This window comes from Stylophora pistillata, chromosome 3 (assembly GCF_964205215.1).
Source record: "Stylophora pistillata chromosome 3, jaStyPist1.2, whole genome shotgun sequence".
NCBI classification, from domain to species: domain Eukaryota; kingdom Metazoa; phylum Cnidaria; class Anthozoa; order Scleractinia; family Pocilloporidae; genus Stylophora; species Stylophora pistillata.
This window is the reverse complement of record NC_142521.1, coordinates 36,697,238-36,725,145: the sequence shown is the minus strand read 5'-3', so window position 1 is coordinate 36,725,145 and position 27,908 is coordinate 36,697,238. Positions and strand designations below refer to the sequence as shown.

Below are 27,908 nucleotides of genomic sequence, written 5' to 3'. Positions count from 1 at the left end.
AACATTATCAAGTGCTCTGCTGAAGAGCATCTAAACAAAAATTAGATGCATAACAACTGAGTGAAACAACAAAAAGGCACTTACATAGTAATCGGTTGTCAAAAACGCGATTGTTCCATTTACTGCAGCTGTATACAACTCTTCACATTCTGTCCTTGTCATCTGAACACCTTTAAGGTACAGGAACTCCAGCTTAGGAACACTGCTGAGATGTTGGACCAGATCCCTGACCCCGCGGCCAAGTGGATTGGAAGATAGATGAAGAAATTTTAGCTCTGGTACATACTTTAGAGCATGGGCCAGTGCTGATGCTTCATCTTCACCCATCTTTGTATTCCTCAGCTCCAGCTTAGTCAGATTGGGTACATTGTTCAGGTTCTTGGCCAGTTGAATAATCCCGTGACCCAGGGCATTGTCATGTATATTCAGTTCTTTTAACTTGTTGAAGTACTTTAATGAGGCAGCCAGTGCTGATGCTTCATCTTCACCCATATTTGTATTCCACAAGTTCAGCGTAGTCAGATTGGGTACATTGTTCAAGTTCTTGGCCAGTTCAATAATCCCGTGACCCAGGGCATTGTTGCGTATATTCAGTTCTTCTAACTTGTTTAAGTACTTTAATGAGGCAGCCAGTGCCGCACATTCCTTTTCTCCCATTTGTACATATGCCAACAGTAATTCCGTCAACTGTGGCACGTGATGAAGATTCTCAGCCAAATGAGTCACACCTCTGTGTAAAGGGATGGACCACAGATGGAGCTCACGCAAATTTGGAGAATGCTGCAGTGAGTCAGAGCTAAAAGCAGCACACTTTTCTGCTATATTGATGTTGATAAGTTTTAAACTGTGGAGATTGTCAGTAAAATTAATTCCGTTAATCGCGCTCTCAATCAATTGATCAAAGGCTTCCTCCTCCTCCTCCTCCGATTGTCTGCATATTCCAATTTCAATTTCTCGAGGAGCTGTTACTAAAGGCAACACGTTCTTCAACAGAACAGCATCCTCAACTGTTTTAACAAGAATGTCAATCTCTCTCACCAGTGACAAACAGTGGTTCTCAGTCAAAGGCACATCAATGTTGTTGTTTTCGTTATTTACCATATTATTCAGAGGTGGCTGAGAAGAGCAAACCGGCGCTGATATCAGTTCAGGAAACAATTCAGAATGAAAAACCTTCTCTTTTATGTCAATTAGATAGACAAAGTTTCTCCCTCCTGATTTTTTGAGGAAAAAGTGCCCAACGAATAAATCCGCGTACTTTTGTACATCTTTAGTTTCTCCAGAAGACGTTAAAACGACCGCGTTCAAGTCTAACACTATTGATAGAACATCATCGGGAGAATGTTCAACTAAAAAAAATAAATAGTTTGGGAAACTGCTGACAGATTTGAAGAAGTGTTCTACTGCAGCAGTAGGCGTGTTTTTTCTCCTTAGTATCACAACTTGGTTAACACATGAGAGAAATGCAGAATACACGGCTGTTCTGTCTGAGGCTGGACACAAAAACAAACAATCGACACAGAGTAGAATAAACTCTTGTTGTTCGCCAGACAAATCATCTTCAGAAGGTGTCTTGGTGAACTGGTAATTTGTGAGACCTTCTTTCTCTCCAACGTCATGTAGATGATCAAAAAGAATCCCGGCAGCTTTTAATGACAACTCACATGCGAATTTTAGCACTTCAGCCATCTTCCTTGATTTCTCAAACGTATCCATTCCTGACAGGCAGGTGACAGTTCCATTCTTCTTCACGGTCACTTCTTCGACAACGAACCAGGCGGCGAGAAACTCCTGGACAGACTTATGAAGAAAATAAACGATCTTCTCACGGTTCAAAGCGGAACGTTTGGAAACTTGAAAAAAACCCACTCGTATTAGCTTCTCGAAGAGATCACCATGCCCACATTTGCTGAAGTCAAAATGAAGACGGTCCTCCAAAAGAGCATCATATGCAAGTTTTCCTATTTTGTAAAGTTCCTCTTGATATTCATCTATGCTTTTACCTGTTGCCACGTTGTCTGCATCTTTTGTAGCCATGTGATCCAAGAGAGTCTGAATAAATTGTCTGTAAATGTGCGCACGAGACGTGGGTAACTGATGCTTTTTCTCTTTCCAGAGAAGACACAACATCAACAACAAAAGCGGTATTTCTGCCATCTCTTCGAGGTCCTGCTTCTTCAGGTAGTCAAGTAACCCTTCAACGTCCTCCTCATCAGCAAGAATCTTTCTTGCAAACTGTTTCTTTTGTTCCCTGCTATCGAGCCCGTTGATTTCAAACTGAGCATGACTTGGCACTCTAAGCTCATCCTCTTTCACTGGCCGCGTTGTGATCATTACACAACAGTCTCTCAGCTGACTGCCTCTCCAAATCTGGCGAACTGGGGATGACTTTCCACCGCTGTACTCGTCATATCCGTCCAATATAAGCAGCACTTTCTCCTGGTTCTGACGAACATATTCATACAAGTTATTGACTGCCTTCGGGTCATCAGCAGACAACAGTTCAGCGGTTTTCAACATAGTAGAGAGGTCCGGAATATCACAAACGTCTCGCAACTTGATTAACAGTAAAAGAGAAAACTTTCTGAGGAACTCCTTTTTGCCATCTGCCCAATCTACAGCTAATTTTTGACTGAAAGTAGACTTTCCTATTCCAGGTCTTCCATACACTAGAATTCGTCTACGGATGGGATGATGTTCGTCACCTTCAACTACTTCACTGATGTCTCCCACCCTTTTTTTCGTTGTCCCGTCAGGTTTTCTGTGATCTTGTAATAACGTCAACTGTATGTATATGTCATTAATGTGTACCGTGTTGTCTGGGTCCCATGGTGTTATTTTCACTTGACACATGGTGCTGTAAAACTTTCGCAGCTGGTTCTGGCACCATTCCAAACATTGCATCCCAGAGGAATCTGTAGACAAAAAAAACAGCTTCCTAAATTTTTGGTAACTCTCAAATTGAAGAGAACATGATCATTTCTAGACTAGAGTTTTTCATCAGTTTAGAGGCTGCATTTTTATCAACTCTAATTTGTAACTTCAGTAAAACTTACTCTTCAAATCCGGGAGTAAATAGAATGAATCATATTGTCGTTAGTCATATAATTCTATATTTCCCTTTATCTGAGCATTATCCCCCCTTCCCCCCCCCCCCCCCCCCGTGGTCTTCGATCCTCCTGTGAAAATGAGGAGTGTGAGCTCATTTCATAAACAGCGGCGGGTAATGTCCTATGGTGAGGCTACTGTTCCGGTACGCGAGACTGAAACAATGCAAAATCTAATAAGGAAAACACTGTTTTGATGTGTGACAAGTGAAAGAATTTACGGTACAACTTTATTTTTAGAAAAACAAATAAGGGAAACCCTTAAATCCTCTAGAAACTGCGCAATCCTTAAAGCCTCCAATCTGAAACTCAGAAGCTGAATGCAGATTCTAAAAGTTATAAACTGAAGTCCTATGCAATAAGTACCTTTCAGCTTTGGGCGCTTTTTGTCCTGGTTCAGTGACTCGCTTGATGACTTCCTCTTTCCACCTGGCAAAAATTAAGTGAAGTAATTAAGCACGAAAGACCGTTCAATTGTACATGTACAATTATGCAGAAGGCATGAAGGCAGAAAGCATGAATTAACCCAATTTTTTTAAACAATCTGCCAAGAGGAAGTCAGCAAGAAACACGCCAACTTCGGAGCAGACACATATAGCATGAATGACAGCTTAAAGTCAAAAGTATTATGTTCTGTGTGTACTACTTTAGTTATTTAGCTTCATATAAAATAGAATTATTAATATTGTCATTAGTCATATTATTCTACTTTTCTATTGATCTGAGCACTACACTGTTTTATTCTTTGACTTCATTTGCACTGCATTCTCCAGTATAGTCTTAGATTCTCCCGTGAAAATGAGGAGTGCGGGCTCATTTCACGAACAGGGCGGGTAATTCATCTGATGGTGAGCTTAATGTTCCGGTGCACGAAAATGAATTAATGAAAAATCTAATAAGGATTATACTGACTTTGATCTGTGTAAAGTGATATGGTTCACTGCAAAACTTTATCTTTAGAAAACAAAATCATGGAAAACGTTAAACCTTATAGAAACTGTGCAATCCTTGAATTCTGAAGCCCCTGCAATAAAAAAAGTACCTTTCAACTTTGAGCGCTTTTTGTCCTTGTCCATTGACCCCCTTGGTGACTTCCTCTCTCCACCTTGTAAAAATAAGTACTGTAACTAAACATGTTGTCCATCAGTTAAAATATCTTTAAGAAAACAAAACCAAATAGAAAGAGTTTACAAAGCCACATAGCGTTTGGGACCGACGGAACATGCCATCACAAGTGGTTTAAACTACTGATATTTGAACACTGAGTCCTAACCTTGACTGGAAAGCTCTATTATTAAATCAGTGTCGCTGTAGAGGTTATACAAATGCAGAACTGGGAGGAATTTAACACGTGTGTGATTCTCCTTACCTTTGCTCGAAAAATTCAACATTTTTAAATGCTGAATTTTAACTGCAGTCTGTTAAAACTTATAAAACTGCAGCCTATGCTATAATTGGGCTAAAAGATTCTTCATTCAAATATATACCTGCTATTTTGTCAGACGAGGCCTGTGACTGATGGGAAGACTGGGCACTAGAAGAGGATGGCTGTACCGGAACGTCTTTACTCGGTGCTGAAAGTTGTCTGTCAGTTGAATTATCTTCAAGAACACAAAACCAAACAGACAGCAGTTAGACAGCCTCGTGAGGTTAGGAAAAGAACATGGCACTACATTTAGTTCAAACCACCATCATTCTAAAACTGTGTCCTAACCTTGCTTGCTAAGCTATTTGCTCAAACAAATGTGAGTGGAAGATTTCTATAAATGCAAATCTACCTAAGTGAGGAATTGGTGACATGCGTTTAATCCCTTCTACCTCTGCCTAGAAATTCAACATTTTCCGTACATTAAGGAGAAGCACCATGCTGTAATTGGGCCAAAATTACTACTCTTGGAAGTCTTAACGGACATACTGTGAATTTGTAGACAATGACAGTGGCTCAAGTGATGTAAGTAATAGCACTTTACTGTCTTTATGTCATCGATGATAATTTGGTTTCATCAACTCGGTTGATAACATAAAATAGCCACCGTAAAGAGTTTCTAAAACTCACCTTTTGAGAGTTCGCCCTTCGTGTGACTGCTCGGAGAAATGTGGATGGTGTGTGCTTTATATCATGGGGGTGCAACAAGGGAGCTTACAACGCAGGAGATTCTACATGTAAATGTCTACATGATTCTAAAGTTGAATTATGGGGGTCAGAGGTCTTCTTTCCCGGGGGACAAAAACTTTTGAAAAAGTTTAAAAGCATTCCACCATCAATCTTGAGCAGATTCAAAACCCGCACGGATAATAACCCGCATGGATAATAACCCACACGGATAATAACCCGCACGGATAATAACCCGCACGGATAATAACCTGCAAGGACAATAACCCGCATGGACAATAACCCGCATGGACAATAACCGGCACGGATAATAGCCCGCACGGATATAATAACCCGCACGGATAATAATCCGCACCGAGAATAACCCGCATGGATAATAACCCGCACGGATAACTTAGAGCTCCTGTATGTTGAGTTGAGGTAAACATCATTATTTAATTTGTCACCTTTTGCTAACTCAGCAGAACATCTATTAACAAAGCAAGTGAAAATTGCTGACAAACATGTAACATTTCTGATCCAAGAGCTGTTCTCATTGATCAGAACATGATGATAACTCATCAATCATGTTTTTAATTCAGTTTAGGTAGAGACTTTGGTGATTCGGTTCCAGCAAATTCATTTAAAACAAAACTAAACAGCATACAAGAACAGCTAGTAACTGCAGGCAAATAAACTGTAACCATGAAATAAAGTAATGCTAATCTGTTTACCTTTGTAACGTGGCCAATCATCAAAAATGCTGCATTTATTTAGAATGCTGACAACAAGAGAGGCTGCTGTGACACTGGCGAATGTTTTCCAGCTTTCTTTTACTTCAGATCTATCTGCATAACCTGAAATACCCTTGACGACAACCCACTCCATTTTCAGATCATGTGCTGCACTGTAAACTCCTGAGACAAGAAATGACAAGCTTTCATAAATACAACAACAACTTTGCCCCAACATCTATTGCTTTTTACCTTTACCTTTGTTATCAAAGATTTGTAGGAAACTGGAGACATATTTTGGAAGTCACCCTGCGTATAATTATACTGCTGCAGAGTTAGTCTCTCCAGCAAGAACTTCTCTCAGTTTCCACACCATTGGGATACTAAAACTGTAACTCTTACTCTCTCTACATGTACATGAAACGCTAGTTAGTTCATCAGTATTGGCATCTCTACTTCTGGGTGTAGAGACATATAGTGAGAGTAAAGCATCCCAGTCAAAACTATGACACGATGACTTCAGCCCAAGTCTTGACCCCAGATCTTTTGACCTGACGTCCAGCAAGTTGACAATCAAGCCAGTGCATCTCTCATCACCAGCAGGAAAATTTACCCTCCACAACTGATATTATTAAAGTAAAAACTCTCTTTTCAATGATTAAAATATATCCCATTATCTCTGTCATTATACTGTCAGTAACATTTACTTCAAACAGAAAGAGATCTTACCCTCCCCTTCTGTTTCAATTGCAATTGCTCCAGGAAATGACTTCACAAGTTGGCCTCTGCGCCTCTCAGCTTGTACAAGTTCAGAACCACTCAAAATCTCACCACGGTGGACTTCAACTTTTCTTTCTTTAGGATATTCTAGAGGTGGATTCCAACCAAAACCTGCACATTTAATGAGATCAGCAATGTCTTTGCTGACAGGAGCTGTGACCCCACAAAATTCCATGCGATCCTTTGTAAACTTCTGATAGGAATAGGTGGTGAGTTTTTCTGATAGAACCACATCCCCCAGCTTTGTTGTTTCCTGATTCATACCACTACAGTGGCCCACAGAAAAGACAGCCTTTGGTCTCAACTGGGTGACAGCATTTTTTACAACAGTCAAAGAACCACCAGGAGCTTTAGAACCCTCTGTGCATCTCATCAAAGCAACTTTCAGTTTAACATCTTGATCTTCACCAATGCTGCCAAAGTATACATGACCAAGCCCTTTACAATAGCTTGTGAATGGATCAACAATGTAATAGTAGCAACTTAAGAACTCACAGTCCTTCACTGTTAACAACAGAATGTCAATTGGGAGTTGAACATCTTTCCAATGTTTAAAAGTCTGGGTTAGTTCACTTATCTCTGGAAGATTAATACTGATCTTTGGTGGGTCACCGTAACTGTTCTTTGAACTACTCTCTTCAGTTCTCACAGTTACTGACATTGTCAATCAGCTTCTGGAAAAAAAAAAGGGAAAAATGAATTATGCAAAGTATCAAAGGGCAATGTACAGTTTACCATAATTATTATTTAAGCTTGATAACCTGTGCCCAGCATAACATCTTGCCTCTTTCCTCAGCTTTGAATTAATGCAACTGTAAAAGTTCATTCATTTCTGAAGTCACTTGAAGGATTACAATAGTAAATCAAAGTACCAAAACTTTGCTTTTGAACTATAGTCATTTTGATAATCTCCCATCAAGACTTGGAAAGTGATAGGTTCAAGCAAGAGAAACTTGATGAAGACCCAAGTAATCTAACAATGTAACACATCTCATTTTGCAAATAAATAAGGCTCAAATTGCCTTCTGAAATATCAAGTGCACAGAACTCACTCAAAAGCATTTTGATAGACTCATTGAAGGACTGGAGAGAGTGACACCAAAAGCTTACAACTTTTTGGAAAAAAGCTGGTGGTGCTAATGAAGAAGGTTTAAAAAATAATGAAATAATGAACAAAATTGCCAAAAGTAAGTGAACAGGAAATAAAAACAAAGACAAGTTCATCTTTAAGAAGCAGAAGCTCAATACTGCAGACACATTCTGACTTCTGAGGTACCCTTACTGGCTATCAAATCTGGCCAAGGTCAAGCCTATTACCCAGTTGTCATTACGCCACCTAGTTAAACTCACATTCTAAGATTGCTTGGAATGATCAACTATCTGGGCAACTTTGTCTTGGATAGTTATTTCTGATATGTCAGAATCTCCAAGGAGCCTTCAACCAATTAAGCTCACTTAATTGACAAATCCATGAAGAAAGCTTTCACAAATACAGCAAGATGATTTCTGAGCCACCACTACTCTGCTGGGTAGATGAAAAGGAAAAAATTGAAAAGCAACTGTAGCCTGGGTGCAGTTTTACTTCAAGCTGGTAGACTGTGGCTTTGCAAAGTTGAACAATGACTCAGACAGAGCAGAGATAGATACAGATAGAGAATAGGTGCCTTGTATCAGTGTTTGGTTGCACAAGATTTTACCTCTATCTGAGTATCTCCTCCATACATAAGAAAAGATTACTGCCATTACAGATAACAAACATAAATAAGAGATAACCTTAAGCAAAAGTATTATAATAGTGCACCCACTCCAAAAGTACCACTTCAGTCTCTTTTACAGAATAGAACTCAGATGTTCTTCAATCAATCAATCAAGTTTATTGTCTTTATGTGAGGCATGGTTACCCGATTGCCTGAGCCAGAGGCTCATGTATAAAACGGAAGACTATAAAAACTATGTACAAATAATGTTATAAAGATGAGGATAAAAAGATCAGTTAAAGTTAAATTGAATGGCATTGCATAGTGGTAAGAAGGGAAATATGAGAAATACATGTGCAAATAAACAATAATAACTACAGACAAGAGTTGTACTGACAGCTGGGTCCTAATGTGCTGAACTCAAAAGCCTTGAGCTTACAAATGAACTCACTAATCTTATTTGATTTTTTATATCAGTACCCCTACTTCTTAAGTTACATCTACTTTTGGAAATTTGGAAGAAGTTTCTAAAGTACTCTAGACCATTAGAGTTCCTGCACTTGTACAATAAAATAAGAGAACTATTATAGCATCTTTGTTCAAGAGACTGCATATCACTCAAGGATAAGATAGTATCATAATCAAGATTGCTGCCTAGATTTAGTAAAGTTTTAAGTGCATATTTGTTGACTGACTCTAGTTTAGAGCTTAAAGTTTTATTCATTCCAATAAGTAGTGGACTAAGTTATTCCAAGTGAGGAAGCAGGTAGGCCTTGTAAAGTGTTAGAGACATGCTGTGAGGCATCAGTCTTTTGAGTCATCTTAGAGCACCGATCTTGGCATAGACTTTCTTAAGCATGTCGGATATGTGCTCACTGTAAGTCAGTCTGTTATCAATAGTCACCCCAAGAATTTGAAGTGAGTTTGACATGCAATTCCACCTTAGAGTCACCAATAAAGAGTTCAGGGACATAAAAGTGACTACCAAGTATCATAGCTTGAGTTCAAATACTGTTAACAATCAGATAATTTTGAGAAAACCAGGTGACCACGATGTCAAGGTCCAGGTTTAGCCAGGTTTCAAGGGGTCTTGATGTCATAATTAGATGCATAAGTTGTAGTATCATCAGCATAATTAGACGCAGAGAAGAGATTTGTCTGGCAAAGTTTAGGTCATTGAGAAAAAATTTTAAATAACAAGGGACCAAGTGGACTACCTTCAGGTACACTGCATTTGATTTGACGCCATTCAGAGAATAATTTTATGCCATGAAACTTGACCCTTTGTTGACGATCAGTCCAGTATGATTGAAAGAAGGCAATAGCATCGTAATTCAGACTATAGGCCCGCAGTTTAGCCAATAGTAGATTGTGACATATCAAATCAAATGCTTCAGAAAGGTAAATGGCAATAGTTCCGGTTACATGTACTTTCTTAGAGTCAAGAGCCAGTCTCCAATCATCCACAATCTTAAGCAGAGAAGTGCAACAAGAATGGCCTCTCAAGAACCTGGACACATTCAGAGAGAACTTAGAATTGAAAGCATCATAAAGTTGGTTGTACATAAGCAGTGATACCCCCTAGAACAGAAAATCTGGCGGGGTGGGGGGGCTGCAAATCAAAAAGGCCCCTGTGGGGTATGGATATTTTCTGGAACCACATATTCACCCTTTAAACCCTAAGAGTGATCAGCATTTAACTTCATATGTACATGAGCATTGATGTCAATAGATTAACACTCACCTTTCAAGTTGCTTCTCCTCTGAGATGATAACAGCAGTTGAATTAAACTCTCAGGTACTTGTTTTCCGCTGAATTGAATCAATAATACCATCCACCAGATAAACCACTACTCAGTAGATTGTGTGGCTGATTGTGTTCACACCAATCTACTGGGTGGTGATTAATCTGCTGGACAGCAATGAAATTCAACCAGCTGTGGGAAAAGGAACTGTTTCGTCTGTACACCTAGGTGTCATAAAGCCTGTAGCTGTTGGATTATGGTACTCAAATGGAACTCAGAATATTCTGGAACTTAGCTGTAAGGAGGCAAAACACATATGGATCAACATATCAATCTGAAGTGACTACAGTACACATAAATGCAAACACAATTGAAAAGAAAATGGTTTTAAGCTCTTCATCTGACAGGAGTTTTAAGTGTACTTGAATTCTGGATGCAAAATCAAAAACAGGCTTCTACCTCAGTTGCCACAAACTAGAAATAGTGAGCAAAACAAAAATTCTAAAATCAATAGAAAACATAACTTAAAAAAATTAAAACAGTGATGAGGATGTTCAAAACTTACTCAATATTCACAGCAATGTCCATACAGGGTTGTCTCTCACAGTCTGGGTGTTTTTCAATGGATCTCTGTTTATAAAAGTTAATTACAACAAAAAATGATTACCATTTAGATGTGTATACATTAAATTCACCCACCTACATACACTGTATAACTATGAAATATATATCAGAAAATAATTCTATAAAGATAACATGGAAAAATACAGTAAGGAACAGGTTCAAGCATGCAACCAGCAGAATCACAGTGTGACTAAAAATTTCTTTTTTTTATTAAGTTTAATTAATATTTTAATTAATATTTTGTCATAGACCCCATTCCAAAAACAGATTGGAAAAAAAAACACTCATAAAAAAAATACAAAATATCATTTCTGTGGTCTGATAACAGAAGAAGTAGTCGGGGTTAGAAAAATAGCCTACCAGTATTTCTTAAAGTAATTCCTTTGTTTATATAATAGAGTTTTTAAACTCTTTGTTCCAAAGGAGCATACATATAATTGGGATTCACTTGCAGCCTTCAGTGCCACCAGGATGCCTCCAAAGCTTGCTTTTGTTTGAAATAAAATTCTTCTCTGTCCTTAGCCTGTTTACTTGGTCTTTCTCATATTTCTTAGCCTGTGCAGCCAGGCTCTTTTAGGTGGGGGGAGGGGTGGGGGGAAGGGAGAGCCTGCACCGGCCCTATTGTTTTCGCATTTACCGCCCAAATTTTTCAACCAATCATACTCGCCGAAAATCAACCATTCAGTTTGCATGTTCACTGCCAGTTTCCTGTCAAAACAAACTCACGCCTCTCATGGTGGACACAGATAGTTCTTTTACTAGAGCAAAGAAAGGCAAAAAACCATCTTCAAACTGATCAAACGAATTTTGTAGACTTTGTAAGAAGAGTCTTCGAATTTTGTATGGTGATCGTGTAAGCCATACATCCTACAGTAATATTTTTAGAGCACCAAATGATCCGTCCAAGAAACCGCTGTCAGAATCTCTCAAAAGCATTGGAATTATTGTCGAAAATGAAGAAAACTGCTCACAAGTAGTCTGTGGGACTTGCGGAAGAAAATTGCCAGGTCTTTATGAATCATTTACCAGTGTTCACCATTCTTAAGTCAAAAGGAGTTGTCGTCAGCTCAGTTATACAAGGCCAAGAGAAAAGTCGAGGATGTAGTGACACCATCGAGATCAAGTCCTGCAAATTGCAAGACACGCAGAGAACTATCACCAGGAAAATCTAAGTCAAGAAAGGAACTTTTCTCAACAAGCAAAGAGAACAATTTACTAACAGAAAAAGATTCATTTGAAGAGGCGCGAAGAAAGCAAGCAATTGAAAATGTGGCTCTTTCGAAGTTAAACATAGACAAACTGGACACGTCGCATGGATCTGTGATCAATGTTGTGACTGCATATCCTTCAGGAAATGTAACTGTTGGAAGTAATTTTACTGATGTAGAAAAATCAATATTGTCAAATATCTGCTAAATCGTTGCTCCACTTCTCGTAGTTTTACATCGAAAAGCTCACTCTTGTCTGTAATTTTGAACAAGAGTTGTGATTCAAGACGGGATATTGATTGACAGGTGATCGACCAATAGAAATCACCCAATTTTTTTTCCACCAATAGGAATTTACTGCACTGAAACTCAGTGGCAAATAAATGTGAAAACAATAGGGCCAGTGCATGCTCTCCCTTCCCTCCTCTTTCCCCCTCCCCCACCCATTCCCCACCCCTAAAAGGGCCTGGCTATGCAGGCTATATTTCTCTTTTGTAAAAAAAATTAATAACAGTCAGAACATTTGAAATTTTCCAGATCAAGGATAACCTTGAAGTTGGGTGTATTAGAATGCAGTTTTAAATGGACTGATTGCATGCCTTAGACCTGTCCATACTAAAAAAATCACTCTTCATTCCTGTATCACTGACAACATCAAAAGACTCCATATTTGAAAGGTCATGATAAAAGCACACCAGTGGTGTATCTAATATTTCTATCAAAGAAGTTTTTTTAAATAAAAACACTTTTACTCTCATTATGTATTTCTTTGTTGTTCCACAGAATATGGGTGTATAAATTGTTGGGGTCCTCAACTTCTCTTTAGTTTGACCACCATTTTAATAGTCATAAGGAAAGGATTGGTTAAATTGGTATTAGGTTAATATCAGCAGTAACCTCCCCCCTTCCTTCAAATTGCTTGCATACAACCAGAAAGTAAATGGCAACAAGCAATGTCCTTAAAGTACTTTTAGGCGGAACCCAATTACTGCACTGCTCCATTCGGCAATGCTTGATTCATAAAATTAACACCCAAGTGATTAAAAAACTAGTTCTACACTGAGTTTACAATGGAACGAAAACAGAACAAGTAGCTCAGATAAGTCACAAGACACTTATTGGCATGAGAAATGACATGGTACCCTAAAATAAACTGACAAACTTCCAAGTCCATAAGTAATAATAAAATCATAAAGATGGTAAATTGAAAATAAATACCATATAGGGTATAAAGCCTGATAAGAAAGATTCAATCACAAATTAATGCTCCCTTGTATATTTTGATGTAGAATGAACAAGACATTTGAACAATTAGTGAGCGAAGGAAAATTGTTTGGAGTGAAGCCACAGAGCTCAGAGTTTGAGAATGCATTTGGGACGAGAGGTAGAAGTCTCTCACCATGTAAGGATTCAAACTTTGTACTCTTCAGCATCATTACAATGATATTTGAAACAACAACCAGCAAATCTAATATATCAAAATGAACCCTCAGTGAAAGATGATTCAATCAACTGTAATCGGTGCTAAGGTGAATGACAGCTAAGAACCCCTAAAGGATGATTCAATCAACGACAGTCAAAGACAATTAAGAATGCAAAAGCTGTTAGTTATGCATAAAAAATCCTCCAAGGCACTCGTATCAGAAAGTAAGATCCCTGAAGTAATTCATTATCAAGTGCATTAGCTTTAACATATCACTCTACTAGATGAAACTCATCGTTAAGGCTCAGATTCTTTCATCCTGCTAACTTTAAGCTTACATTTTTCGATAAGAATATCCTTTACGTTAAATTGATGTGTTTGCATGCAGTAACCAATAAATTCAAAGTTCATCGATTTTAAAGAAACAATCTCAAATATAATTTATGGAACAAAACAAACGAAAAAACAAATAACAATGAGATCCTGGGTAAACTATTAATTTTTATTTATTTATTTACTCAAATTCAATTACACAGATAATCAAAACAAAAACAAGGAGTTAAATATATATACAAGTATAAAAAAAGAGATATCAGAGTAATTAGGCCAGTTTATACATACCCTGCTGGCAGAGGCATTTATTTGTTAACTTCCCCTACGGTCCACGTAAAAAAGAAAGTCCTCTGCGCTCGGCCTGTTAAATCTTCTTCAAGCATGCACCTCGGAATCATCCAAGTTTGTGGATAATCTGATTTTCAAAGCCGGTCAGAACCTGTTTTAAACATGTTTTTATGCGCACGCATCCTATTTAGCTATATAGCAAGACCAATTGTGAGCCCACAATCAGCCAAGTACTACCGGGAACTAATTTGTTTCTAAGCAACAGGTCGCGCATGCTCGAAGAAGATTTAACAGGCCGAGCGCAGAGGACTTTATTTTTACCTGGACCGTAGGGGAAGTTAACAAATAAACGCCTCTGCCAGCAGCGTAGTTTATGCAGAAGTCTAGATTCCTTATTTTAAATAAACTGCCTGTGATAAAATACAAAAAAAATGAAAAACTAACATAGACAAATAGCAACAACAATTAGTAATCAAAAACTATAAAAATGTATCCTCACTTAAGTTAAACTTACTGATATAAAACTGATTCACTTTCTTACTAAACAATGATACTCGATCAATTGTCCTAATAGCTACAGGCAGGCCATTCCATAAATTCACAATGCAATTAAAAAATGAGAATTTAAAACATCAGTTCTAAAACGACCCTTGGCAAGTATGGCCTCTGTATTCCTCATGTCGTACTTCCATGATTTGAAGCTAACATATGATAGGACGTCAAAATAAATGTGCCCCTTCAGACATTTAAAAAAGAAACATAAATCTAAAAGAATGGTGCGTACCAGGAATAGCGATCTAATTTGAGTATGCAAATTATGGCATATAGATTGCAACACATTCCCTCGAAATTAACAAGAACATGATGAGATAGCCAGTTCACTTTCATGATCAAGCAAAGGGAGCTAATTTGAACATAACTGTTGTTAACAGCGATCTACGAAACTCAGTCTAGAAGCTAATTAACTGTGCCATTTAACATTTTCTCAAGCATATATGATTAAGAAATCTTGGACATCCTGTAAAACCATCTAAGAAGAAGACATGCCCCTTAAATTTCAAGAATTTAAGGGGGCATGCTCCCCCTTAAATTCTTGAAATTCTACAGTTGCAGAGATGCATTTTCCACCATTTTGAAGCGCAAACCAACACCCCAAAGTTACCAGCTCTTTTTAAATTATGATTTGATGCATCAGTCAACAGACAAATTAGTAGATTTGCTTTTGCAACATTTGGTTGCATGGTAAGGTCACTAGAAGCTGTTTTAGTAACATCATGTATTTCATTATTTGCCGAGTTCTCGGAAGGTGTTGTTTCTGTGCAGCTATCATTTGCTGGGATCTCAGAAGACATGGTTTCTGTGCAAATATAGAGTGGAATACAAGTGTAAACGATTGTTAAGTTGTTCTTTTCAGAGGGTATATGATGTCAATAAAAGTATAAAAAACAAAAAGGTGTTGGCATTAGATTTCTTCTTTTTTCTAATCTTACTAAGATGGATATGCTCACAAACACACGGGGTTAAAGAATTTTTTTCTTTACAGTTGCCGTAAACGAAAGATTTCTGTTACCACATGAGTAGAGTTTTTGCGCTCCACCACAGACACAGATGAACATTTTGTCAGAAGGAAAGTTGGCAGCTTCTACAACAAATTGACTTTCAGTTCCCGTCGCTCGAAGAAGATTCAAATTTCAAAAGTAAATCAGAAAAGAATGGAGCTTTTGGGACAATTTTCAATCACCATAGGAGCAGCATGTCTTTCTGAATATAACTCAAACTTTAATTTAGTGCGAACCAGTTGTACCACATTTGCGAAATGATACGTCTTGAAACTCGAGCCGGCGGGGAAGAAATTGGTCACGTGCTAGGCAACCAGTTGAAAGAGCTAGCCAACTAAGATAACAATCTTAGAGAAAGTAAACTTCGGGTATTTGATAAAAAATGGAAGAATTAATTTATTCCAAGTACTGATATTTTTTTAATGTTTTGGCTTTACTAAAGACATTTACCGCGACAAACTGTGAACCGGAGATTTCGGAATCCAATGTGCTAATTTATTTCAATTTACAGCATTGAAGACCCTAATAGGGACTTGAAGTCAGGATGGCAACGCCACGGAAGACGTCAATTAAAAAATGAGTTTCTACTTTTAATTAGAATTTCGCAAATGGCTGCATGTGTTTACCGTCTCATAGGGCGCCAGACCTCAAACTCAACATAACGCATAAAAGTCGCGTTGAGTTCCAAATGTAAATTACAATAATTTGCCGCCGCGGTTTCGCTTCGCAGACGACGCAAATTTTGGTGATTTCACGTTGTTGTTTTGCAAAGGACGGCTAAGGAATGTACAAAGTTTTAAAATGCACGTGCTAGGCTATTGTTCTGCCAATTAGATCTATTGTTTTCCCACATTCTCATTGCCGTCGCCGTCGTGGTTTGCTTATATTCGTGAAGAGCAAAGATATGCCTAGTCTCCCTCGCAGCCATTTTTAGTCTCGTCATGCAACGCTCCTCCCCACTCATCAGGCAGATTTAAATCTGCCTGAGTACTTAACGCACGAAACTCAGAGTTGCAGTGAACCATATGTGTTTCCTTCTAGTCACTTAATGTTATATAAGTTTAAATATATATGTTTTAGAAGATACATTAGGAAAACATAGGAAAGTAACTTTTATTTTTTTCTTATGGTTGAGATGTTAAAAGCAGCCGGGCAATGTCGTCTTCAGAGCCAGTCAATTTGCCCGATGCCCGGCCCTTAATGAAACCCCTGCTAGTCTTCTTGGATAAGGACGAATAAATGGAGGTCCCATCTCCTGCAGGGTTGAGGGTAGACGTTAATTTCCCACACACGAGATTACTATGTGATGGATGTCCTCCCCTAGGTGTGATGGGTGGGATGGGTGGGTTTACTGGGCCAGCAGTAACTGGCCCAAGCTGTTGCGGTATCCCTGCCTGTCGGCGAATCTAATAAATTAAATCTATTTGAGAACAAACCCATAGATGATGTCACCGATTAAACCCTTTAACCCCTAAGAAGGATCAGCAGCTTTTTTCTCCTTACAATAACACCCCTGGGTCACATATTAAGGTCAGGAGAGTCAAGGAAATGATCAACAACTAGAAAAAGCTCTAAACTGTTCAACAAACTCTCCTTGTCACATCTTAAAAATGTAAACAGAACAGTATGGAGTTACCGCATTAATGGTTAACGGATTTTTGCTTTATGGTAAAAAAAACCAAATAGATTCCATTTGCCTTGGGTCTGTACAGTAATAGATCACAGAAGATGACAAAACATGGGAAGTACGTCAGTAACACACTTGGCTGCACCACTAATTTTTGTTCTTTTTGCATTTTGATGTCTCACCTGCGATATATTACCAAACAGACACAAGGCAACACAAAATTTATTTATTATGCAGATAAACCATTGTTTTATTTAACGGTTAAATATGCATACACCATAAAAGAATAACAAGTGATTTGTTCAGATAGTAAGTTTAAATTGTGACTTTTTGTTTTTTTGCTCCTGAACATAAGGATTTGCAACTAAAACAGGCTCTCTCTTCTGAGTCGTTTGTCAAAACAAAAGCTCCACTATATAGTGCCAATTAAAAATATTACAGTAACTGCACACGATTAAAAACGTTACTAACAAATACACTTTATATCTAACAAGATACATTTAGACAAACAATCCATTCAAATATAAAAATTTAGCAAACAAAATTCCAAAAGAAAAACATAGATTTATACAATTTATGGAGACAAGGAGAATTATTACAACCTGACCTGGCTGACAATGCCACTGAAAATTGAATGTTTGCAACTATAATCTAAGGGTTAGTAAATTAATGCTAGCAGGCAATCTACATGCATCAAACATTTTCGCAGTGTTCTTTTTAAAGGATACTATAGACCTTCATGGGTTTCCTTTGTAAAAAAAAATTCTCAACATGCTATTTAAAAATATAACCAACAAAAACTATAATTATATCAGTGGAAAGGTTACCAAATGCACTATTTGGCAAAAATTATTTTATTTTAGCTTGATAAATTATAATAATTGTAAACTAACTGGGGTGCAACTATCTGAAATGGTTCTTTGAGCAAATTAATCACATTATTATAAAATCTCACTGCACAACTTCCACACAATTTGAATCCTGTTGCCTTGCAATTTACTTGTCAAGTTTACTGATCAAAACTATACTGATACTAATTATGTGACAGAGCCCATTGTGGGAGATCCATTTTGAAAAACCGAATCCCCCCACACTATTTAATGTTGGCTGGTATAACATCATGCTGGTTTACAGCCAAGTGTCAGCAGGGTCTTAAAAACTTTTTTGCATTGCAAGTAAAGATCGAGGACACATTTTTAATCACTGAGATTTACTGGCAACCAAATTATTGCTTCATCTGGCAAGTCAATCAGAATTGTTTAATTGACACTTGGCACCTGCAAGTAAAAATGAATTCTACACCCTAGCTGAGTTAACAATAAAATAAATACAGAACCAGGTGAGCATTTCAAAGTAGCTCAGATTAGTAACAAGAAGCTTGTAGGGATTGGAAAAGACACTGCTCTTTACTATAGTCTCAAGTCCACAAGTAAAATTTAAATTTATCCCACTGGGGCAAGTTAAAATAGAACAAACATCTCACAGGGGTATGAGGGTGACAGAAATTAAAAGTCTCAAACCGAGTGCTCTTCAGTGTCGGAGCAACTATATTTCAAAAAGCAACTACAGCAGTAAAAGGTGAAAATTAGAATATACCACTCTTAATTAATTGCCAACAATATCAAATTTAACTTGAAGAAAAAGACGATTTTTTCGTAAACCGCTGGGATATAGGAAGCTGGGCAAAGTCATGATCGCAAATGCATGTCACATTAAAAAATCCTCTAAAAGCATTCACGATATTCCAGAATTATCTTGGCTTTAGCCATTCAGTTCACTGGAATAAAGTCTAATTCTCCGGGCCGAGATGTTTTTCAATGTGGTAATTTAAGTTTTAATATTTGCAAACTGTTGTTGATAACCATATCGAAATACATTTAAATTGATGTCTTGAATGCACGCAGTTATACCGATGAAATCGAAAGTGATCTATTTTTCAAAAAAATAGTCTCAAGTAAATGAAATAAAACAAATAGAGAAACAAACAGCCATGAGATACTGGGAAAACAAAGAATTCATAGGTGCAGTTCCCTATAAATAACCAGGAACATGATGAGATAGGCAACTTTCACTTTCATGATCAAGCAATGTAAAGGTTGCTAATCTTAAATGAGCATATTCATTATACAACTGTTGTAAATGCCAATCTCCAAAACTCACCTAAGCAGCCATAAAACTGTGCCATATTATTCGCACATACATGAGTATGAAACCTTGGACATCCAGTAAAACAATCTAATAAATGCATGCTCGCTTATGTTAGCAGACAACAACCTTACCTCCGTAACTTTCCTCTCTACTCGACGACTGCAAATGTTGGTGTTTAATGAAACTGAGCTACAGCTGCTGTACAACTTCGACTTGGTGAGATGTACTTTACATACAGAACTGTTTTACAACTTCAGAGCTGAGATGAAAGAAGGAAACACAAGGATTCTTTAGCTGAAACTTCACTCCACCGGACTGTCGATTTCACAAGGAAACCGCTCAGCTGGTGCATTCCACTCAAGCAAGTCAGTCACGTGATAAGATAATCTTTAGCGCAAGACGGAAGTGTTGAATGTTCTAAAAATATGTCTCATTGTTACTTGTGGTAGTAACAGTTTTGCCCAAAATTCCACAGATGGCCCTTTAAGTGATAAAAAGAAAGAGAAATATTCAGCGAAATACTGGAGTTTAAGCATTCCGTGACTCTCTGAGAACATGTTGAATATGCGTACCAAGGCACGGCCATAATAGCCAATTTCCGAATTACCCTTGGCCTCATTTTCAAAACGAGTCCTGGTGCTCATCCTTTCATATGATTATAAGTATTCATTCACAGGCAAATTAAACTCATTTTCACAAGAATGGCAGAACACCAGGCCTCGTCCTGAAAAAGAGGCCAAGGGTAATTCGGAAATGGGCTATTGTCTAGACATAATTACCTCTAAGTTCTCTAGTTAGGAAACTAGTGTAATTTTGAACAACATTTTCCATTTCGGACAAGAGATAGAGTTTATCTCCATCATCTGTTGCAGTATCTCAGAAAACCAATCAGTCATTCCACAAAACATGCGCTAACGTCTACATCACATTGGATAAAGCACATCAAGTTGGGCGAAGTGAATGCAAGAGAACGGGAATCGGGCGATACACCCTTTTCTCTGAACATATGTCTGGTTAAAATTAAAGGGAAGCAAGAAAGAAAATACTGTAGCCCTTTGATAGTAATTTAATACAACAAGAAGCCGTCTGCGATTTACTATGAAAGTTTGTTTGTTTGTTTGTTTTGTGTAGATTTTTTTTAATTTTTTTTTCTTTTTAATACAAAATGAAGAGGTCAACTTATTGTTTCACACTTTTCAAACTTCTCGTTTGAAACAGCACAGAGTTCCTACCTCTTAAAGAAAAGCTAGTTTGGGGCTTGTGGTCAGATTTTTGTTGTTGTTGTTTACAGGTAAATGGGTCTATAACAAAGGGGAGGTTATAAGTAGAGGGGGCTTATCAGCCGCTATTTACACGCGGTAAGACATCTGCAGGATATTGATGATCACGCTCCCATTTAACGAGCAAACATTCGAGGCAATCATCCACCTTGGAGTTATCAATCAATTCAAAAGAAAATTCTTGTCTCAGGTTCATTTCCATTGAAAATTTTGCTGATCTTTAACAAATAAAAATTTGGAAAAATTACTAATAACAGCAAAATAAGGTCACAGCAATAAAACGAAAATCAATCATGCATTTCTGCGACAAAGCGGCGTTTGATCTCCCCAGCTTCGCTCTGCTTTTTCCTTCTGGAAGAATCTGAGGCCTCTTTAATAAAATGGCAAGTCAAGTGGCCGTTCTTTAATTGGGAATGTCAGTGTAGTTCTGTTCACAAGTGCGATCTTCAGTAACGATTTCGCCATTTCACCATTAATTAATTGATGAAATAGTCTTGACCTTGACATGTACACAGGTGTTATCAACATACAAAGAAAACACCCACTCTTGATTTTTATTTTCTCCTTGTTAGTGAGGCACAGGTTTACCAAACTCTTCTGATTTAACGATGAAGTAGTGTTGACCTACCTGTGGATGATTTTGCCGGTCACACGGGTGTTATCAACATACAAAGAAAACACCCACTCTTGATTTTTATTTTCTCCCTGTTAGTGAGGCACAGGTTTACCAAACTCTTCTGATCTAACAATGGAGTAGTGTTGACCAAACTGTGGATGACGAGTGTTATCAACATACAAAAGAAAACACCCACTTTTGAATTTTATTTTCTCCCTGTTAGAGAGGCACAGACTTACTAATCTCTTCTGATCTAACTTGAACGTTTGTAAATCTGCGGGTTCTAATGGAAAACCTAACCAACTCATCACATATCGTCTAAACTAATGGAGATGTTTTCTTGCATGTAACTCAACCAAAACCAGAGAAAAAGCTTTATTTCCACTTTTAGTAATTTAATTAGTAATTTGGTATGTCTGTTTAGTTCATCTATATTTTGACTACGCTTTAAAGTTAGTTGTATCCTATTAACAAAAACTGAACTGATTGACTAGTTCACCGTGACAACATTGAGGACTTTGTAATTTGCTTCATCCTTGGCGAGAAGGGTTTTGAAAATTGGTTCGCGGGATATCAAGGCCTTGACTAAATTTTAATACTTCGAGAAGCAAGCACATCAAAGCATTTCGTGAATATACAGGGAAAAAAAAGCTAGAGGGTGTGGCCACCTTTTCCTTCGTCTCCTCAGACTCGCTGAGTTATGATCTCTAAACCAGCTCCTTGTTTAATCGAACAGGTTTTCAAGCAACGATGAATGGAACAGGCAGGCCACACCCAAAAAGTAGCTGAAAGCATTCTGCGTTTCTTCCCCTGGCTTCGTAGCCGTGATGAAACTACCTCCGTCCACCTTTTAGAAATGAGGAATTCATGAAAACATCAACACGTACAGAAGTCAGATCAACAGTTAAGGCTTCTCTGCCGAGGAGAGAAAAGTGCAAGGTTTTGTTGAAGAGGATTCCGAGCTCACTCCTAAGCACAACCTCAACGATGGGCTGAACTAGTTACTGGTGGAGGAAAAGCTTATTGTGTTAGGTCTCCATTTAACTTCATCTCTCTTGAAAGAGCAACGCCTAACTTGTCCAAAATTCTAAGAATTTTTCAGATAGAAAAAAAATGTTTTGACGACAATTTTAGAGGTATTAGCTTAATCCCTGGAATTTTATATCAAGTGGCGGCCTAACTCTTGAGTTGTCCGGCGTTCCCAATCCTGTCCCATGTTTTTCAATTTTAAATTACTTTTACACTTTTTTGTCTAAAGTACACACTTTCAATTTGACTTTAAAGTATTTCCTCAAAGGTCCTTTAACTTGAAAGTAATTTTCTATCCTTCGATGACCCACTCTATTTGCAGGTCTGGCTGACCTAGTTGGACTTAACGTGAAGGCCATTAACACCCTCCTGGAGTGATTCCCAATGTCCAGTCAGCCTATGACATAATTATAGCTGATAACAACACACGCAGCCATGCATGTCTTGATTTTCATACGCGGAAGGATGTTCACATCGGTAACATCTGTAGTGTAGCATTTGCGGCGACCACAAATCTAGATTCTCAAGTTTAAATGGGGCGTCGCTTTAAGACGCGGTCAACGAGGCGTTTGTGGACTATTTTACAGATCGAGATAACAAACCAAAGTTGACCGTTTGTACGAGTCTTTACTCTTGAAAGGCAATCGACCACGGACCACAATCATCGATGAAAATCACAATCAATCTCACAATCAATCAATCTATGGATCGTAAGCTGAAACAATAATACAACGAAGTTCTGTCAATCTATGAAATTTCGTGGAATACATAATCAAAGAATCGCGTATAAAAAGCAGTTTCCCAAAGCCAATAACGAGATTCAAATAACAAAGAACAACACAAATAAAACAGTACAAAAGTTTCGAAACAAAATACAAGAATTTTGGTGGCTGGTTAACAGCCCATTGTTCTTATCTAAATTGTGGGCGTTCACTTGCATTTGGTGCAATTTTGGCCTTTAAATCTTAAATCACTTGAGAATACGGCAATACAACGGAGAATCGCATAGCTTAAGGTAAACACGCGCTCTGATTGGTCAATACGTCAACCGGAAGAGAGGGTATTTAGCGTGGAATCGCACTAATGAATAAAGCGATATCGCTGATTTGAGTCGCGAGCAAATATTATTGTTACGAACGTAATTAACGTAAATACAACTAGAGCTACGAAAATATGAACAAATATGAACAAATTTATAGAAAACGAATGTCTTCCAGATTTTGAATTGAAATTCAAATTTTTAGAAAATTGGAGGAAACCACTCACGCTCAAAAGTACGAGAAAACGCATAGAAAAAAAAGTCAAAATGCCAGAGACGAGGGAAGAAAGCCAAACAACAGTTCTTGCCGGGGAAAACCAAACAAGCGTTACGAAAGAAAACCAAAACAGGTATCAATGCCGAAAAAGGTCAAGCATCTTTTCCGGAAATCCAAACCATTGTAGCCTATACAGACGACGAACTGGCCTCTTTTAGATACAACATGGTTTCAAAAAAACACTAGACGGCAAATTCACAGATTCGAGTGGTCGCTGAACAGTCATCCAAGCGCTCCATGATAATTTCGACCCAGTGGAGATATCAGAGCTCACTGGCCACTCCAATCCGGAATCCATATCCAGCTACAGCCATAATCCTCTGGAAAAACAGGGGCGAATGTCGAAAAAGTTGGCCAGTTTCAACCCACGCCAAGCACGACAACTACCAACGGCTATTCAAGTCATGCTTTACGGGAGATTGCTCTCAATAGCTCAGCCACGCCAAGCAACACAGCAGCTACTAGTGACCTTGACAGCAATGCCAGTCGTTCTACTTACCTGATGGCAGGAGCAGTTGGCGGAATGTTTACAGGAGTGACTTTCAATAATTCTCAGGTAAATATTTCCATAAACTTTCAGTCCAGCATTGACACCAACGAGTGACTTCCTGCAATGAAAGAAACACAGTTAAAATTGTGACTTTTATCTGAACTGTTTTTCGTCAGAGTTTACCGAGAAATTCCAGTCTTAATCATTATATTTTGAATACACTTTTTTTTATAACTGTAAAGCACTTACCCGTTGTTTGTAGATCTTGCTTTGATAGCGGAACGCTTGAAATTTTCATTTTGCTTGAGGATTTGACCATTCAGTAGTTGATTGTCGGCGCCACATTTTGCCAAGTTGAGTGGTAGCAGGTAAATCTCTGCCTTAAATAACTCCGTATTGTGTACTTTTAGTTTTTTTGCTGAAGATTGTAAAATGTGACGCACTGCTTTCTCCACGAGTTTGAAATAAAAGTGGTTTTCATTCTAAAAATATCTTGTTCCCTCTATTCGCTAGATATTGACACCTGAGTTTGAAAGAGTTTCCATCGTTTGCGCACTGGCGTGGCGCACAAAACTACAAAACGTCTGGTTTCGCCCAGTGATTTGGTGGCTTTAGCTATGTGATTCAAGAAAAATTCACGAGGTACAATTAAAATTGTCGACGATTCAAACGTGAGCGACTCACCTTGCTTTCCATTCCCTTAACAATGACAGTTCTGACAGTTGACTTTAAAATGTCTTTCTTAAGGGCGATTCGTGCGATATCGGTTTTTCGCGTGAAATTTAACGTAGAATTGAATTCATTCGTCAGGCAGTGAATTTTTCTATAATATCTCTTCGTGCATTGTCGCCCAACACTGAAAAAACTAGACCAGAATTAAACAAAGTTGCAAAGGTACTGATATAACGGTTATGCTTGTGCCAAAGGTTAAGAAAACGAAAGGGCGAAAGTTTACCAAGACTGCTCAAAAACTTACGAAGAACTGATTAAAGCGACGCTAAACTCGCCTTTTTTATGCGCGTAGTAAAGCTGAAAGGTCTGATTACAAAATCAATAGAGATACAGAATAGCAGATATACATCGTGTTGGGGGGTTAGCAACTCCCTTGACTTTTAACGGGAAGTACCAAGACTCTGGACTCTTCTCTTTTTATTGTTTCCTACTACACCGCTTCAGGTCTTTTCTTCTCCTACAACTACTTTTTAGCGAGGAGTGCCCACATATTAAATACAAAAATCGCAGACATGTCTGGGTTAGCTGACCGTGGGAGTTTCCAAAATGTATCTGTTGTTTTGCAAAGGGTAATCGGGTGGCTCGCTCTGAAGTACTTGGCGAGCACCAAGGAACCAATCAAACGCCAATGATCGAGCTGCGCACGAGAATCGCGAGCACAAACAGGATCTTTGGTGTGGGTAAAACTCAGGGTCAGTTTTACCAACCCAAACATGACCACCTATGAAACTAATTATTCTCAACCATACCAAGCGATTAAAATGTCTAGCACGGTAAGAAGGAAATCCGCGAACTGAGCCAAGTCCGAACATACACTAAAGATAAAAGATCAAACTATAAATCTAGCAAAACAACACGTAGGCGAAAAAGGCAAGGCTTAACAAAACAAAAGGCTTAACTGGAAAATTCTCAAAATAACAACTTCCAATTTTATCTCACAACAATTGTAATTATGTAAGTATCTAAGATCATGCTGAGATTAGTGAACTAATCAAAAATCAATTTAAAAATGAGCCTTCTGGCTAGTGTTCTTAACATGCAGCAAGGCATTTCGTAGACTCTACAGCACTAAGCAGATCAGAAACTGTACTTGACCAAGCAATTGGTCAGTGAGAGGCTGAAACAATCGGAATATCCTCCATTACAACCGAGAGGTACCTGAACGAACCGGTTGTAAGGAAGTATTACTTAAATATGCCTCATTCAGCGCTTTAGAATAAAAAGAACTCAGACGAACTTTGTCAAAATACGTCCATTGTTTTACAAGCATCACGGTTTGTGTGAATGTATGAGAGTTTCGATATTCCTGAGATAGAATTCTAACTAAACCAACTCTAATTACTCCACTGATATTTTCGTATCTTTGTGATACATTTAAAAAGCTGCTGAGTAAAAGGTCCGAAATCGAACGCGGTGAAAATTATAAGTTGTGCAAAGACATTTTCAGGCAAGAGAATAACATTGGTTATTTTTTCCTAGTGTCTCAAAACTTTCCTTAAGTTTTTCTAACGCCTGTTGTTACACAATTTCTGATGACCAATATCTTTGAGCATATTTTGCACCAGATGGAGGCTGCAGCTTGTTCATTTCATGGAAGGATCTAACTCGGATTAGTAAGCGATAAATATATATAAATATTTTCACATAAAACCTTGAATGCCTAAAAATAACAGTTACAGCGCTTCCCAGCTTTCTTTGATGGACTTAGTGAGGAAAAATCTTTAATAAATCCAATTTTTTATGACCAAGTTAACTATAGAAACAGCCAAAACTGTTCAGTTACAGTTTGTGAACACACACATAAAACATGGCTAGGTTAGGGTTTGGGTTAGGCTGTCTGACCTGAACTTTTTCTTGTAAATAGATGAAAATGCTGCAGGAAAACAGGAGGAAAAAAAGACTCCGTGAATAGATGGAAGCTGAAGCAGCGAGTCCAACGACAACAGATGGAGAACATGGTAAAGGCGAGAATGATGCAAGCTGAAAAACAAAGACGAAATTTCATTCAAGAAAACCAAACCTGCAACTAACGACTTGCACTAATGTAGAAATCAAATAGAGGCATGGAGAAGACAGTGGAGAGCTTGAGACAACAGCTGCTACTCAATCAGAGCCGACAACAGTAAGTTGAAAAGCCAGGATTCGTTGATAGAGCGCTGCACATGATACCAGTCTTCCGTAAGGTCGCTAGCACCCTATCGAAGAGCAGCGTCATGTAAGGCATCTCAAGTTATCCCTTATCAAGAATACTCATTCGATTTATCTATGGTTGCATAATATCCGTTTCCGGTTTGACGTAATTGGTGACAAATTAACCACCTTAAAAATATGAAATCTCTTGTATGTCAATTAACATTTCGTTGATTTTAAAGATAACCTGAAAATTGTGTGTTGCTCATAATAACGATTGGACTGTAAAATAACTTGAAAGTAAACCCTATGTACGAGGGTGTGACAACTACTTTGAATATCACGCTTGCTTTAGTGGCGCTCGAGCGAAGAGAAAAGACGGACAAAGGTAGAGAAGGGAGAGACTGCTTACAATCTTTTGATTTTCTCTCTCCTCTCTCTCTCTTACTCCTTTTTCTTTTCCTTTTTTTGCTTGTTTCTTCGCCTCAAAACTTGACAGACTTAGCGCCACAGCGGTAGAGAGGAATGGATGCTAATGCCAAGAGTCAGTGACTCTTGGTGCCTGCTGATCGAATATTTCAGCGTAGGACAATTAAAGGGAAGACGGGCGGCTTGTGGGAAAAGATACCAAAAGATTGTTTACAGGCAAAACACAAAGCAAAAACCGAACAACAACAAAACATCAGTAACAACATTTAAAAGGTGGGTTGGTGGAGTGCAAAAGGCGTATATATTCTACAATTCAGGCCGTCAAATTCAGCTATAAATTATAGGGAAACGAGGCAAAATAAAACCACGAAAATTCACCGGCTTTTACTCGTACCATAGGGGTACCCGTGTCGAAGTATATTCTCTTGAATTCAAAATCCAGGTACAAATATTATTAGCGCGAAATGTGTTTAGCTGTAAAATAACTAATTCAATAAATTTGCTATCGCCGGGGCCCGAGC

The 27,908-nt window shown here is 38.1% G+C and overlaps 2 protein-coding genes across 5 annotated transcripts in view; both read right to left on the bottom strand.

Annotated features, from left to right (window-relative positions):
• Positions 1–19,594, bottom strand: part of LOC148735902 (uncharacterized) — a 48,710-nt gene extending 29,116 nt beyond the window's left edge. Inside the window, exon 1 of the mRNA XM_088753252.1 lies at positions 19,497–19,594. The gene's annotated coding sequence lies outside the window, so the exon portion shown is untranslated. The remainder of the gene's footprint in view (positions 1–19,496) is intronic.
• The window catches only part of LOC148735895 (NLR family CARD domain-containing protein 4-like), a 105,966-nt gene that overhangs the window by 3,850 nt on the left and 74,208 nt on the right, over positions 1–27,908 (bottom strand). Inside the window, exons 1-9 of one of the 4 annotated variants that reach the window (XM_088753229.1) lie at positions 19,497–19,625; positions 10,721–10,785; positions 10,155–10,450; positions 6,663–7,387; positions 5,934–6,116; positions 4,595–4,708; positions 4,150–4,212; positions 3,474–3,536; positions 85–2,915 (exon numbers count right to left, since the gene is read on the bottom strand). In XM_088753229.1, coding sequence (XP_088609355.1) covers positions 85–2,915; positions 3,474–3,536; positions 4,150–4,212; positions 4,595–4,708; positions 5,934–6,116; positions 6,663–7,374 — 3,966 coding nt within the window. In that variant the 5' untranslated portion in view covers positions 7,375–7,387; positions 10,155–10,450; positions 10,721–10,785; positions 19,497–19,625. Of the gene's footprint in view, positions 1–84; positions 2,916–3,473; positions 3,537–4,149; positions 4,213–4,594; positions 4,709–5,933; positions 6,117–6,662; positions 7,388–8,063; positions 9,136–10,154; positions 10,451–10,720; positions 10,878–19,496; positions 19,626–27,908 lie in introns of those variants that run through there. The other 3 variants (XM_088753228.1, XM_088753231.1, XM_088753230.1) reach the window with 3 other exon arrangements.